Raw genomic sequence first — 15,095 nt, 5'->3', positions numbered from 1 at the left:
ATACCTCATAACTCACACTCTCTATGGGCTACTCCAGACTGATAATGGATTCCTGTCTTACCGTAAGCATTAGTGTGTGTGTGTGTGTGTGTGTGTGTGTTTGTGTGTGTCTGACTTTCTGACACTGACTTTTCTTATGGTCACTCCGTGTGTGGCAAGCCAAACAAGCTCATGAATACAAACTAGCACAGATGCAAACAGAATCAAACTAAGATGAGAAAGGAACATCACAGACATATTCCCAGGTCAGTTGTGTGTGTGTGTGTGTGGGTGTGGGGTGGTGTGGGTGGTTGGGAGTGGGTGTGTGCGTGCTCTGCAGACAAATGTACGCAAACACACAAAGTGACAATTTCATTGACATAAGTGGGAGGCTTTTCTGTCTGTGTTAGGAGAAAAATGGAACAAGAAAAACCACTGCCACAAAGATGGAATGAAATAACTCCCCACAAAAAGTGAACCAATCTACAATCGTAACCGTTAACAATTCATAAGAGCAACAACAGAACAAAAATCCTCAAAACAAACAGACAACAATCCACATGTTCAACAGGAGAAAAGGGAAAAATTACCGAAAAGACCATCATATGAGATCAAATATATATGAGATTGTGACCAAAATAATGAAGTGAAGATCCAACAGCCAAACATTCTATGCTTTACTTGTGAAATTCTGTGCAACTGTCAGACTTGTGATGCACAGTTTACAAAAAAAACACATTCAAAACGATGCAGCAGAACCAGAGACGTTGTCTTTGATATTCCACATATTGTGGAAACTCAAAACCTGTCAAACACAGTGCAACTTCCCTGCCGACAATCACACGTTTGGTTGTGTAACGGATGTTGCACGCACACTTGTGTCTAATTTTTAAAGCAACTCAAAAAATAAAGCTACACATCAGCGTTACGCCTCCACAGATGTGTCATATGGAAACCATGAGAACTTGGGCTGCTTGTGTTTAGTCGTTTGCTGAGGCGGCACATTTACTCTCCGAGAACATAAACAGTTATTTTGGGTTGTAAGAGAATCCGGTTATACTTAAAGATGTACAACGCACCAGTATAGTGTTGCAAAGTGGATGAAACCAGACACTGGGCTATAAATAAACTTCCACTCTGGGGGCGTCCATATGGACAATTGCTCTAAAGAGCCCAGAGTAGAATTGCTGTTGCTTTGCATTAAGTGGAGCCGGTTTAAGTGGTTGATTTTATCTGATCAGGATGCCGGTATATGACGCCTCCCAGCAGAGATATTCCGAGCACGTCGACCCGACGGGAGACGCCGGGGCCGACCCAGAACACGCTGGAGGAATTACATGTCCCATCTGGCCTGGAGAAAACCTCGGGGTCCCCCAGGAAGGGATGGAGGACACTCATTGGCTGAAGGGCATCAGGGTTTTGAGTTTAGTTTGCTCCAGCTGCACTAGATGGATGAATCTATTGAGGTGTGTGGGTGTGGGTGTGTGTGTGTGTGTGTGTGTGTGCGTACGTGCATCTCTGCTTGCATGTAAAACACACAGGACTCAGCATGTCATAGTTCATCATTACCACCGCAAGGTTAAAGGTCAAAGGCAGGCAGAGGTCACTTTTAGGGTCATATGACCTGTGAACAACGACACCAATGGGGAAAACCTAGGTGTAGGTTATTCCAACAGTTTCTTCCCTGTGTAATAATAGTAAATAATAGCTAATAAATAATAGCTTTGTGCAGTAGAAATTTAAAATGATGAAGTTATTTTGCTGTGGAAGGTACTTTAGTTTGCAATATGCCCAAATTAAGTGAGATAAATTTGAACATTTACCAGAGAGACCTGAAAAACCTGAACCAGAAATAGTCCTAATGGAACCGTTTCTCCTATTTTCACACAGCGGAGCCTCCTAATCGATTGTGGAAATACACCTAAAAAGGAGGAAACCCAGCCTCGGTTACAAATGACTCCCGGTCCCACTCGTCCCTCTTAGGCTGACCTTTCCAGGTTTATTTTACGGTCTCGTCGACGACTGAAACGTTCATTCAGCGAGGTCAAGTGTTTATGTTATATAGGCTTTAATGTAAGAGCAGTGAACGACCAAGAAGTGCATCTCTTGTGCTGAGCTGAACTCTATTTCCATTTCACTTGCTGTGAAGTGTCTACTTCTCCCTCTTTGGAAGTAGCAACCAATGAGGATCCGGTGAAGAGACAAAAAAAACAAAAAAAAACGGAGCCAAGTGAAGAGGAGCAGAAAATAAAATGGAACAGAATAAAAAGGAAGGGAGAATGGGACTGTTGTTCTGGCTGCTGTTGATTTTACTTCTCCTCGGGCGCTCGGAGAGAGAAAAGGGATAATAAAAACCACCAAATAAAGAGGCACAAGTAGATAAAGACAGAGCGCTGAGAGCGGTGGTTACAAACCTCGCAGAAAATTAGATTAGAGCCAAATCCCAGCAAACCCCCTTCTCTTTCAGGGAGGAAGAAAAAGGCAGAGAAGAGGTGGATGTAGAAAAAGAAGGACAAACACAAAGAGACAAAGTCCTGGAGCAGTGAGAACAGCAGCAAGCAAACTCTTCACTCCGGCTGTCGGAGGGAGACATTAAGGGGGAAGGAGAGGTGGATGTAGGAGGGTTAATAAGAGAAAGGGCTAAGGAGTGAGACAGAGGCTCGGAGCACCGACGGCAGCCAAAGCCACAGAAACCAAAAACCTCTCATGGCAGCTAACGTGGCACTCGGTGCACTCCAGGTGAGATGTTGCAGATCAACACCGTGCGAGAGATTGTTTACAGGCTGAGCTCTCGGCACAACACCTTGTTGCTTTAAATGCTCCGGAGAAAACCAAAAAAAAAATGAAAAATATATATATATATGTGATCTGCACAGCTGGCGCAGATTCAAACGCTCCCAGCAGCAGCAGATACAGAACAGGAAGGCGAGACCCTGAGAAGAAAAAAACGAAAAGCAAAGCAAAATGTCAAAGGTGCTCGATGCCGACTTGAGGAATTCAAGCCAAAACACGTTTGTATGCTGCAAGTGAATCAAAACTAAACATCTATTTGTGTTTGTTAACCACTATGGATTTGCTCACTCAGCTGGCTCCACTGCCCATAGCTTAAAAAATGGCAAGAACCAAGAGGCAGAGAGATGCACTGATAACATCGCAAGAGATTAAGCTGTATGCTAGTGTGTGTGTGTGTGTGTGTGTGTGTGTGTGTGGGTGTGTGTGTGTGTGTGTCTCCTCTGCTCTTCATTTCTACTGCTCCTCTTTCTGCCTCCTCTTCTCCAGGTTCACTCTCTCAAAGAACAGAATGTAACACTTGGTGTCATGTTATATTTGACTTGGTGTATGCAGGACAATTTACTGACAAAAACCCAGAAGGCCCATGTGCTGTATTTAACAACACCAGCGTTGAGATGCAAACCACCTGATCAGAAAACTCGCTTCCAATCAAAAATCCCTACGAAGCTGGGAAAATAACAAACCTTTTGCCCTTGAGCCGTTCAGGTTTTAGTAGATGAGTCAAAACCAACTTTGAAAAGATTTTGAGTTCCAAAGCAAACTGCCTCCGCCAAACACGTCCTGAATATTTATTCCGACGCCGCCGTTTTGGCTCGTTGGTCGAAGATCTCAATATGCATATCTTTCTTTTGACTTTGTCTATTTCTGTGCCTATTTTGGGTTTGTTTGCCTGCACACTGTGGCACATGTCTCGTCTTTTTTGCGGGGGGAAAAGCATAGCTAATGGTGTATTCATGAGGGGAATGTAAACTGGCGGTGAAAGAGAAGTGAAGCTGGGTGAAGTGGAGGAGGAGGAGAGAGGAGAGAGGAGGAGAGAGGGAGGAGGAGGTGAGTGATGTCTGAGGGTGGAAAGCCAAGTGACATTAGTTATTGGGTGTTGCATGAAAACAGGAGAGTGAGATCTGGTAAAGACTGTGTCCTCTATTCCACCTCACACACGCACGCACACATATACACACTTACACTAACAAGAAAACATGCAACCCATATGAAATCCTAATCAAGATGAATGAGATTTGCTCTTCCAGGAGAACGTGCAATTATTTAACGAGACAGCTTCATTATTGTTTCAATACCAGCATTTTAACACAATGAAGACTAGCGTGTGTGTGTGTGTGTGTGTGTGTGTGTGTGTGTGTGTGTGTGTGTGTGTGTGTGTGTGTGTGTGTGTGTGTGTGTGTGTGTGTGTGTGTGTGTGTGTGTGTGTGTGTGTGTGTGTGTGTGTGTGTGTGTGTGTGTGTGTGTGTGTGTGTGTGTGTGTGTGTGTGCGTGTGTGTGTGTGTGCGTGCACATGTGTGTGTGTGTGCGTGCACATGTGTGTGTGTGCGTGCACATGTGTGTGTGTGCGTGCGTGCGTGCACATGTGTGTGTGTGCGTGTGTGTGTGCACGTGCACATGTGTGTGTGCACGTGCACATGTGTGTGGGTGGAAAAAGTAAACCCTTAATGATTAAAGGGGAGCGTTGCACCTAAATGTCAGCCTGTAACGCCTGTAATTGGCTAAATGAGTTTCTGAAGTGATGGATGTGGATAATTGTCTTGCTCCATTTGCTTGTTTGTCGTCCCAGCACACACGAGAGCGAGCCTGTGTACAAACGCAGCCCTCGTGCGCTCCCGAGATCCGATCTCGGCTTTCAATCTGGCTGCAGCCTCCATGCAGAGAACGTTTTACACTGCAGGTCTGCAGATTAGACTTTGTGTCGGTTCGTGGGTTGTTTGGATTTATCGAAGACGCAGGCTGTTTACTAATCCCTCTGCAGCTCTGGCCAGGTTAATCTCATAGAGAAAAATGTGTCTCTCGGCTAAACCATGTTGTGTGATCTTATCTACATTGTGTGTGTGAGGGTGCGTGTGTGCGTTTCTGCATTTGTGCCACCGAGTGTTTACACAAAACCAATTTGCCAGCATTACTTCCTGTCTGCGGACCGTAATCACACAGCTTCACAGCCAGCAAATGATTATCCGCACACGGCTAATACACAGCCTCGTGCGGATGTGAGGCCATTACAGAGGTAACATGTGTCAAAGGACCCCAGGTAGCAACCCATTACATTAGCAAGCAAACAGTCGGGACCCCTGTGTGGCTGCCACATACTGTGCGGTGCCTTTTGTGTACAAGACTCAATAATTCATTACACCGTGAATGGTAAACAGGAGCTGGGGCTTATCGACAATGACAATAGAGGACGTTGTCATTTTTTTTATAAATCATGTTCATTTTATGACAGAAAACACTGAGTGATTTACCATAAACTCTTCAGAGTGAAACCAAACGGTCGGATGCCGACGTCTTTTCTTTACTTGTCTGAATAAAAAGACAATAAAACCATCTCTAATGTTTTACCCCAGCGTGTTTAATAGTTTGTTTGCCGCTGATATTTCACATCCACTGGATTCACTGTGTATTAGAAACCCTAGCTCCCTAATGTCTTTGTTTTATTTTGTCCCTCCTACTCGCCCGAACCTGCCCTGTTCCGTTTTGAGCGTGAGCTACTGATTGAGGCGAATTGATTATGAAGACATTAATGAAGAAATGTTGCAGAACAGTAAAAGCTCAGTGCTGCTCACATGAAGCCAGACTGAATGAAATCAAATACATTTCATCCATCGCAGTAAAATTGGAAGAGGAGAGAAATTAACAGATGGAGGGGATCCAGCACCACAGCGGGAGAAGAGGTGGATTTCTGCAGACACAGTGAGTGTGTTTAAATGTGCCATCTGATCTTTAATCTGTCATTTTTCACCTGTGAGCTGTTTGTACAGGTTAACTTCCCTGTGTGTGTGTGTGTGTGTGTGTGTGTGTGTGTGTGTGTGTGTGTGTGTGTGTGTGTGTGTGTCTGTGTGTGTGTGTGTGTGTGTGTGTGTGTGTGTGTGTGTGTGTGTGTGTGTGTGTGTGTGTGTGTGTGTGTGTGTGTGTGTGTGTGTGTGTGTGTGTGTGTGTGTGTGTGTGTGTGTGTGTGTGTGTGTGTGTGTGTGTGAGAGAGAGTGTGTAGGGCATGTTTGTGCACGCTTGTTCAGCAAATGTGTGTGTGTGTGCTTTAATGGACAGGGAGCTTTACAGCCACTTAGCAATAAAACGGTGATGACATTATGCTCGAGCAAGCAGCTGAGTACTCTGAAATGACACAGATGGATTACTGATGGGACGCAGGACTGATGCTCATGCTCTGCAGTGACACCAAGACCATAGAGGCAAAACTATTGTAACCCAGTATAAAGTTATTTTCAACCATTAAAATATGTTTTTTCCTGGACCAAATACTGTTCTCTGGAAATATATGTGGATTTATTCTAATCCAGTGTCCTTATAGTTGTCTTCAAGTTGATTATTTGTCAAATTTTTACATCCTCTTTCAGATATAAAAAATCTAAATCCAATCCTGTTTCAGATTTGTGTCTTTTAATGATCTTTATTTGTATCCCTGCAGTCCCTCTTACTACAAATAAGACAAAAGAACAGTTATACTCAGAAGCTTAAGACTCATTAAGCTTTTATCACAGAGTACCATAGGTGGTTTCCGTAATTTCCCCCAGAGTTAATTTCCTCTGGAGCTGCTACATTAGCGCGCCTGGCTTTCTTAATGGACATAAAGTCTTTATTTCCACTTACAAATGAAATGCCACTGACACCCTCTGCCCTGGGAAGCCATAAAGCACGGTGGAGTGAGATTACAGCGTTATGACCATATGTTCCATCACGCTGCGGGACCACTGCTGTGTGAGTGACACTGTGTGTTTCTAATGAGGTGCCAGGGAATAAGGCGCGCTCCAAAAACACTATCAAACTGGGGAGTTTCATAAAGAAGTTTAAGTAGTAATATCCAGAGTATTGACCCGCTGCTTCATCAGTCCCCACCCCCCGCAGACGATGGATGAAGTGGAGGTGAATGAGGAGCGAGGGGGGGGGGAGAAAACAAATTCACTCCCAAAACACGTTTGTAGATTTCTTAGTTTGTACCATGTTGAATTTTATGAGCTCTGTTGAGAATTTAGCCCTGGGTTGCTGAAGTAAAAACAAGCACAATGGCACAACCAGGAAACCGGGTCTGAAGCTACCACGTGCCCTGCAAACACCAGACGTGTACAGCTGCATAGTCAAGTTTCAGTTCGAGTTGAAATCTCCACTTAAAATGTAGAAATGCACCCAAACCAAACTTAGAAAATAGAAACCTCATACTGCAGAAAGTCACCACCAGTGGGTTCATATATCAGTTTCAACTACAATCTGACTCCTTCTCTGCCAAGGCTAACAGTCTCCATTAAATAAATCAATCCACACCATATTTCACACACACATAAATATCAGCCTCTTAAATATGTCATGACATCCTCCCATCAAGATTCATCAATTATTCCCTAGGAAATTGGTAGAAATGTCAAAAAATTCTTGATATTACAAAAAGTTCCTGGATCGGAAAAAACCTTGTAAAAATGTGATGGTTTCTTTCTTGTCTCATCCTTCTGACAGGTTTTGTGCAAATCCACTTTTTCATAATCCTGCTGACAAACAAAAACCAAGCAACAAAAAGGGGGCATCGATAATGGATGGATGGGTGAATAAATCTTAATGCTATCGCTTTTATGGTTCAAGTCTTGGATCGAGTTTGAAATCCAGTACTAGTTTTAGGAGTAGAAGTCATCGGTAACAGAGTATTCATAGTGACAGTGCTGTATAAAATAGCAGCAAATAGCAGTTTTTGTCTCTCCCTTCATAAATCAAACCGGGTTCTCCACCTGCTTCCTCTCCCCTTCCTTTTTGTCTGAATAATGCAGAGTTGAGGTGTGCGGCGCTGGACTCCCCTGTGGAGCTGAGGCCAGGGTAGCAGCTGTCCCTATCAAGACTCTCCTCAGAGCTGTCACGGCCTGTCTGCTCCTCGGCTAATCACTTCCTACAGGCCTGCAGCATGGGACCGCCGCGGCTAATGTCTTCACCGACTGGGCAGGGAGAGGCTCGCAGGATGATCGCTTCTTCTAGCAATGGGTATTTGTGTCTACAAGTGGGTGTACATGTGTGTTGGTGTGTGTGTGTGTGTGTGCCTGCTTGGTGGATTGCCGGTGTGTTTGGCCAGAGGCTCAACGGGTGTGGAAGTGCCTCAGGTAGTGCAACATGGGTCACATTATGACACACACACACACTCACTCACAAACGCCATAACCATTATCATAACCCCTTTCTTCCCACCTGCCAAAACACATTTGCCATACAAGGGGTTGCTCATCTGCGTGTAACAGGCTAATGGCACAATGTGTCACACACCAACACACATGGGCCGCATCGAAGTGGCCATTTGTACACTTCGCCCTGGCATGTTCAGCTGGGGTAAAAAATACAGCCTGGGGAGACACATCCTGAGCCAGGAAACATGTTTGTTTTTCGTATTCTCTCAGCAGGTTTTTGGAAATGTTCCCTTCTTTTGCCCCGAGGAGGATGTTGTGTCGGATGGTTCTGTTGCGGCACGGGCTCTGTCAGGCCCTGCGGCGAGAACCACTGAATCCACTGTTCCTAGAGATGATTAATTATCGTTCTCGCTATGCAACACATTTGTAAATATATCTACCTACAGGCCATCAAGAATTTGACTAACTGCAAACAGAGCACAGATTGATAGGTAGAATCAGAGCCGTGGAGGAATCCAGGGCAATATAGATAACAGGAAAAGTGTGGTCTTTAAAGCTACTGTGGTGGTGTCCTTGATGCACTTGGCTTCATTATGAAGGGGCGGCGGTGAAATGGATGTTTTCCAATTTATAAAATAACAAATATACCTGAAATGGTTGTGGTGTGTAAGTAGATTTACCAGTCCTCCATGTTAAAGAGGATTCCTCTAACCAGGTGAGTTTGTCCCCAATTCTATAATTTTGTGACACCATCAAACTCTAATTGCTGACTGGCTTATTTAGTGAAGCGACCAGTGTGACATTTTGTCAGATGAGTCTAAATCCCCAATGCAAATGAAAAATTTCCCATTTTTCTTCAGATCAAATTTAACTTAGTAGAGTTCATATCCTCCACCAAGGCCTGAGTATGTCCTAAAGAGGCCTGGCTTTTCTTTTTTCATCAAGATCCATGAATTAACTCCTTCTTGGGAAAAAGTGAAGCACACCGTCTCACAATGTTAAAGCAAGTGAACGATAAATGTCTGCACCCGCTCCCTGATCTAGAAAATTGAAATGGTTCCTCTCTGACGAAGATAGAATCCTCCCACCAAGCTTCAAGGTAATTAAATCCTAATCATGCTTACAAACAAACATACAAACCAATTTACAAACAAACACACAGGGGGGAAAACACAATCTCCTTGGTGGAGCTATAAAGGCAGATACAAGGGTATATGGATAGAACATCAGATCCTTATGTGATTGTTGCAGATCTCATTACAAATCAATGGGCATCAATATGATGCAATAACAGCTTCTTCTCTTCTAGGAGACTTTCCACAAGACTTTTTAAAAACAACTGCCTTTGTGCAGAGAGTAACCGGATATATTGATTTATGAGGAATATAATATAAATGAATCTATAGATTTAGTCCAATCCAGTGACAGGAACATTAGTGGGGTTGACTTCTGAAGTAAATCCTGACTCACATTCCTAAGAGGTATATGGTCAATGGAAGGCTTTTATATAGCACTAAGTGACCACTTATCGAGCTCTACTGAACGTACCATTCACCTGTTCATACATTAGGAGAGCCGGCTCGCTCCTGGATCCTCCTCTGGATTTCACTGAGGAAGTGGGTGAGAGGAGGATGCTCACACTGTGGATGTGAATACATACTGGCTGTTTTCTTCCATCTCCTGCACACTACATATGTAGTATAGTAAAATCATGTTGCATTTCATATCTTTTTATCATATCTTTGTATTTGTAACTAAAAATGGTCTATTTGCATTAGATTATGCGTTATTTTACCTATCTCAGTATCACCTTATGCTTTTACATTCTTGTGCAATTATCCTGTACCACTGCATTTTACAGAATTCTTTCTTTATACGAACAATATTTGTTCTGTATTGAAGTGAATTTATTTTGTACATATTCTGTATTTTTTATTTCTTTTTTGTATTCTCTTGTCTACCTCATTCTGCCCTGTCTTCTGATGTACTGAGGGAATTTCCCCGGTGCGTGATCAATAAAGTTTTATCTTATGGTTTACCTTTCTCTGTATACTTTCTCACACAGTTTGAGGTTCAGTGTCTTGCCTAACAAGACCTTCACATGCAGACCGGAGAACCAACCACCAACTCTCTGTTCACCTCCCTGATGTTCAGTGAGGTTCATGCCGAGAGTCCAGATGTTGTGCATCTCGAAAGTGGAGCGAGAATTTCCCTCAAATGTCAGCACCATGTTTAAAGCCCAGTTTTGCCTCAAGCATGGCAAGAAAATGAGCTCGTCAAAACCCTGTCAAACCGTTGACAGGATCCAATCACAATGTGAGAGACACAACGAGTTTTCGCTGTTGCCAAAGACCTTAGGACCTCCAAATATGGCTGAGAGAGGGCCAACAAATATAAAGACGCACACATTGTTGGTGTGTAATGACGAGAGGCACAAACGGAACGGCTAATAAAATCCCCAAAATGTGGAGCCACACGGCTGAATTTGAAGTAATGAGTGAAGCATCATGGAGATGGACAGGGAGAGAGACAGAGACGTGAATAAGAAGCGAGACAGGAGGCGTGATGGTGCATCGAGGCATGTGAAGGTAACTGGTGCCACCGCGCTGCTCCGTGCCCCCGAGGCACACACAGCAAATTGAAGAAGGAGAGATGGAAGGTGGGGAGCTGAGATATGAGAGAAAGGCTGGGCGTGATTGACTAGAGAGAAATGTGGAGCCGTGAAATGAGAAGAGGGAGAGAAAAGACAAGGGGGGGGAAGAAGGAAAAGATGAGCACACCAAAAAAAGATGATGAGCAGGTAAACAAAATACTGGGTGTCAGGCCCTGGGTCAAGGGAGTTCCCCAAAAGGGCCTCTCACCTTTAAATAATCTGCTCTTAAGCTGCATCTCCACTGGTCAAAAAACCCACCACACCGATAATACCCATTCCCACCGTCAGTGGGAATGGGTATTAATAATCGGTACTCACTCCCAGGTCAAATGACTTTGCAGTAGAGGCAGCTTTTAATCAGAAAACAGGACAACCAGGTGAAAACACTCATTCTTTTTTGGCTTTATTTTTGGCAGTCTGCTGCACTTTCTGTGCAATTTTATGATATTGTGTTGAACATCTGGCTGTTCATCACAAGAAACAAAGAGGCAAAGTCATTGAATGACGATCAGAAAGGATACAACTGCTCATTTTGGAGTAAAAGAGTAAAGTACGTTTGTGGAAACTGTATAAAATATTCGTGAATCACAGACATCTCCCTTTCCTTTCCTTTCCTCTGATGGTTTGGCCTGTCACACTACAGTACCGTCAAATATCTGACTTCATTGACTGCACTTAATCCACTGGATGACTGCTTCCCTACACAGACTCCCTGCATGCTCACCTGTGTGCACGTGCCTCTCTGTGTGTCCTAATTTGCACCCCTTGCCTCCAAGACTGCGCCTGGTTATCTGTTTGTGTAACTCTGAGTGGGCGTTATCATTATCATTATCATTTTTACTCTTGCAGTGTAGGTTTTGTGCCACCCGTGTGTGTTGAGGCCCCGACACATCTGCTGCTGTTTGTGCCCTCGTCTCTGAGTGTGTGCCCTCGAACACGCTGAGCATTTGTCAACAAAGCCAGGAAGCAGTCGTTGTTTGTCGGTAAGTAAGAGGTCTTTGGAGGCCGCACACACACCGTCGTATAACACACAAGGAGACTGAGCGTGCATGTGTGTGTGCATGTGTGCGTGCCTGCGTCTCTGCATAAGCGTGTAAGAGTGAGTGTGTGTGTCACCATCCCCCATCACGACTTGATTTGGCTTGTTAGTGCTACTCCTGGGGGTTGTGAGAGCCAAGAGCCATCCAGTTGTTGTGGCTGCTGCATCCGGAACATTAATGCAGAGCTCATTTAGCATGGAACCAGCACAATCGTCTCTTAACTGTGTTTGCTCTGTGACCATGTGATCTTTTGACTTGTGTGATTTATGGGGTCAGCAGGGGATTCCCAAAGGCACCACTTAGTGAATTCTAACCAGCGCACCTGAACCCTCACCTTACTCTTGTTAGTCAATCGTGGAACAAATTGAATAAAACATCATTTGGAAAGCTGAAGAACATAACGCCAATGTGAAGAACATTCTCTGAGTCATGTGACAGATTGAAAATGAGCCTTTAGAAGGATTTCTGACCATAACTGTTTTCATTTGCCAAACATCTGGAGCACTGGGAAGGGAAACCAATGGGCAAAGTCAAAACGACTTGGGCAGATGTCTCTATTTCAACTGAAAAGTGTTCCACATGAATAAGAGTCTGCTGCTTCATTACGACTGACAAAATAACCCAAAATGTCTTCTCTGTAATCAGAAATGACTTTCAAACGAGAACGGGGCAGGAATTCCAAACTATTATGACCACGAAATGCCAAAGTCAAAGAGTTTTCTCTAGTTTCTGTGTTTGTTTGAGAGGGTTTGGTACCTCAATGAATGTTACAATAAAAGTCTGCATACAATATACATATATGAAAACACCAATAATCAACAACAAATAGATTTTTTGGGGTAAGTACAGAGAAAGATGAGTGGATGTCACCACCCCTGTTTGAATTGAAATAACCATATTTATTACATCACTGAGCTAAGAATAGAAACTCTTCCTCTGTGTTATCAGTGGATATCATATCACTGCCTTGACACATAGATCTCAGAGCCTTTGGCAGCTTCTCCAGTTTTATTTGCAGCAACAGTCAGCACATTGTGCACTGATGCTTCACTTATGTAACTGGACTTGATTTGATCTATTGGGGATTCTAACATCAAATTCAGTCTGAAACAAAGTCCAGCAGCAGTTTCAAATATTCATGAAGCCACAGTCTACTTACGGTAGAAGTAGATTTTGTAATCACAAGTTTCACAGAGTTTATTCTGTGTTCTTGTGATTCACAAGTCTGTCTAATGTGCCTGGCAGTTTGTCAGTGTCTCACATGTTGCCAAACACCATTAATGGGGGTCTCCATACAAGTTAAAGGAATCAAATTCCCAAACTCCAGTTTATTTTTGGTTCTGTTTCTCCTTCTCAATATTTAATGACATTTCAAATATGGCTGCTGCTACAGGGTCAGGGGTTATTCTATGGGAGGTTTGTCTTGTATGGTCCAATTAGTCTCAGGTGCAGAGGCAGTTAACAGGATCAACACCCTGGCAGCTGCATCGTGGCAGTTATCGCAGACATAAATATATATGGATTATTTTGTTGCATCGTAAAACTTTACAAGGTGCAACATAAACGTAACAATGATCTCCTCTTCTTCACCACCACCACTCTCTCGCTGCCAGATCCTTGTCAGCTGCAAAGACAGAGTAATTGCAGGGCGACGGTGCACGAGCGCCAGGAGGAAAGGCTGCGAGATGAAAGGATGGGCTGGATGAAAGCAGAGAGGTGCTGTGGATAATTTCACCATGATGGGAAGTGGCAAGCGTCGTTGCCAAGATGATTACTGTGGCTCAGATTGGAGTGAAGTCACTCAAATCTGGTTTTGTTCGACAGGGATCGGAAAAAACTTCGCACACCAACGGAGCGTAAAGTTTGGTGATAAATTAGCGTGCTTTTCAACCAGTGGAAAGAACGCTCCAGCTGTAAAAGAAGGGTGGAAACATTTCAAATCACCACAGGGGGGCTTTCACTACTGTGTTCATCTATTCAGACTAGACTGCCCCCAACCAGAAACGCCCTTCCGTCCCCATCACCAGATGTTCCTCTCCATGCCAGCAGCCAGCAAACCAAGCGCGCCCACTAGCGGCGACTCCCAAGTTCGTCTGTGTGCATGCATGCGCGTCAAAGGTGTGACTTACGGTAAAAGACGTATTCTGTGTAGCTGGACCAGACCTTGTCCTCCGTGTGCTGGTTGACGACCGACGCTGTGACCGAGGAGTTGCAGGCCACCATCTGGAACCCGCACTCCGACAGCATGTCAAAGGATCTCTCCAGGTGTTTGAACTTTAGGTAAAACCGGGAGGTGTAGCGATCCGGGGTCCGGTCCGGGTCCCGGCTCTCGTTCAGGGTCTCCCCAAAAACTTCTTTGGCCAGGGCCACGCGTCCGCATATAAGTATCCGAGGGACCCTCCTGAACTTGGCGTCGCCCTGGCTCTCTCGCGCCGTGGTGCACGACCCCCGGTACCCCACCGTGATGAAGCCGCTCTTTCTGTCCGCGGGGACGAGGGAGGGCGGCGGGCACTGCCGGTGGTCGCTGCCCAGGGATCCATCCTCGTAGTCGCTGTGGAAGAAGTCGTCCGGGCTTTGCTTGATGTCCTCGGGGCTCAGCAGCTTCACCAGGTCGGGCAGCTGGAAGTACTCCGCCTCCTTCCTGAGCCGCCCTTTCTCCGGGAAGTGGTCCGGGAGGACGACCTGTCTGTCTCGGAGGAAGTCCAACACATACCGGAACAAGAACCCGTCCCTGTCGATGAAATAACGTCCCTTCGGGTCCCTCGCCAAATCGTTCGACGCCTCTTTCTTGGAGGAGAATAACTTACCGAGCAATGAATTCGGGTTGTTCACCAAAGTTGAGTGACGCGTGTAATAAACCTGCCCGCCGACGTTTAATTCAACCACATCTGGGAAGCTGTTCTGGACGGACGCCTGCTCTTTGGGGTTAGTCCTGCAGTTTGTCGTCAGCGCCATCCTTTCCGTCATGGAACACACAGGATACACACCTTTACCTCTGCTGCAAGTTTAAAACACCATGGATCAGGAACAAAAAAGTTGTCTAAGCTTTGCCCTCCTTTAATCTGCGCCGCAGGGCCTCCAACTTCATCTCACTGCGAAAACGCTCATCCATCCAGGGCCATTATCACCTACCAGTCTTCAGCAGGGAGAAAGATGGCAGTGCCTCTGAGGATGCTGAATGAAACAGACTCGGAGGAGGAGGAATGGATCAGGAGCGGTGCAGCCAGAGAGGTGAGGTGGATCCGGACGCATCAGAAGCTCGCGTCATGGGGCTGTCGGTCTCCCATAGCTGTG

At 44.9% G+C, this 15,095-nt stretch overlaps 1 protein-coding gene across 3 annotated transcripts in view; it reads right to left on the bottom strand.

Moving 5' to 3' along the window:
• kctd16b (potassium channel tetramerization domain containing 16b) overlaps positions 1–14,768 on the bottom strand; it is a 66,569-nt gene extending 51,801 nt beyond the window's left edge. The window contains exon 1 of one of the 3 annotated variants that reach the window (XM_053442445.1): positions 13,931–14,768. In XM_053442445.1, coding sequence (XP_053298420.1) covers positions 13,931–14,768 — 838 coding nt within the window. Of the gene's footprint in view, positions 1–13,926 lie in introns of all 3 variants that reach the window. The other 2 variants (XM_053442447.1, XM_053442446.1) reach the window with 2 other exon arrangements.
• Between the last annotated feature and the right edge of the window lie 327 nt (positions 14,769–15,095).

Source organism: Pleuronectes platessa, chromosome 15 (genome assembly GCF_947347685.1).
Source record: "Pleuronectes platessa chromosome 15, fPlePla1.1, whole genome shotgun sequence".
Lineage (NCBI taxonomy): Eukaryota > Metazoa > Chordata > Actinopteri > Pleuronectiformes > Pleuronectidae > Pleuronectes > Pleuronectes platessa.
Note: the sequence above shows the minus strand (reverse complement) of the source record. Positions and strands in the feature narration are given on the sequence as shown.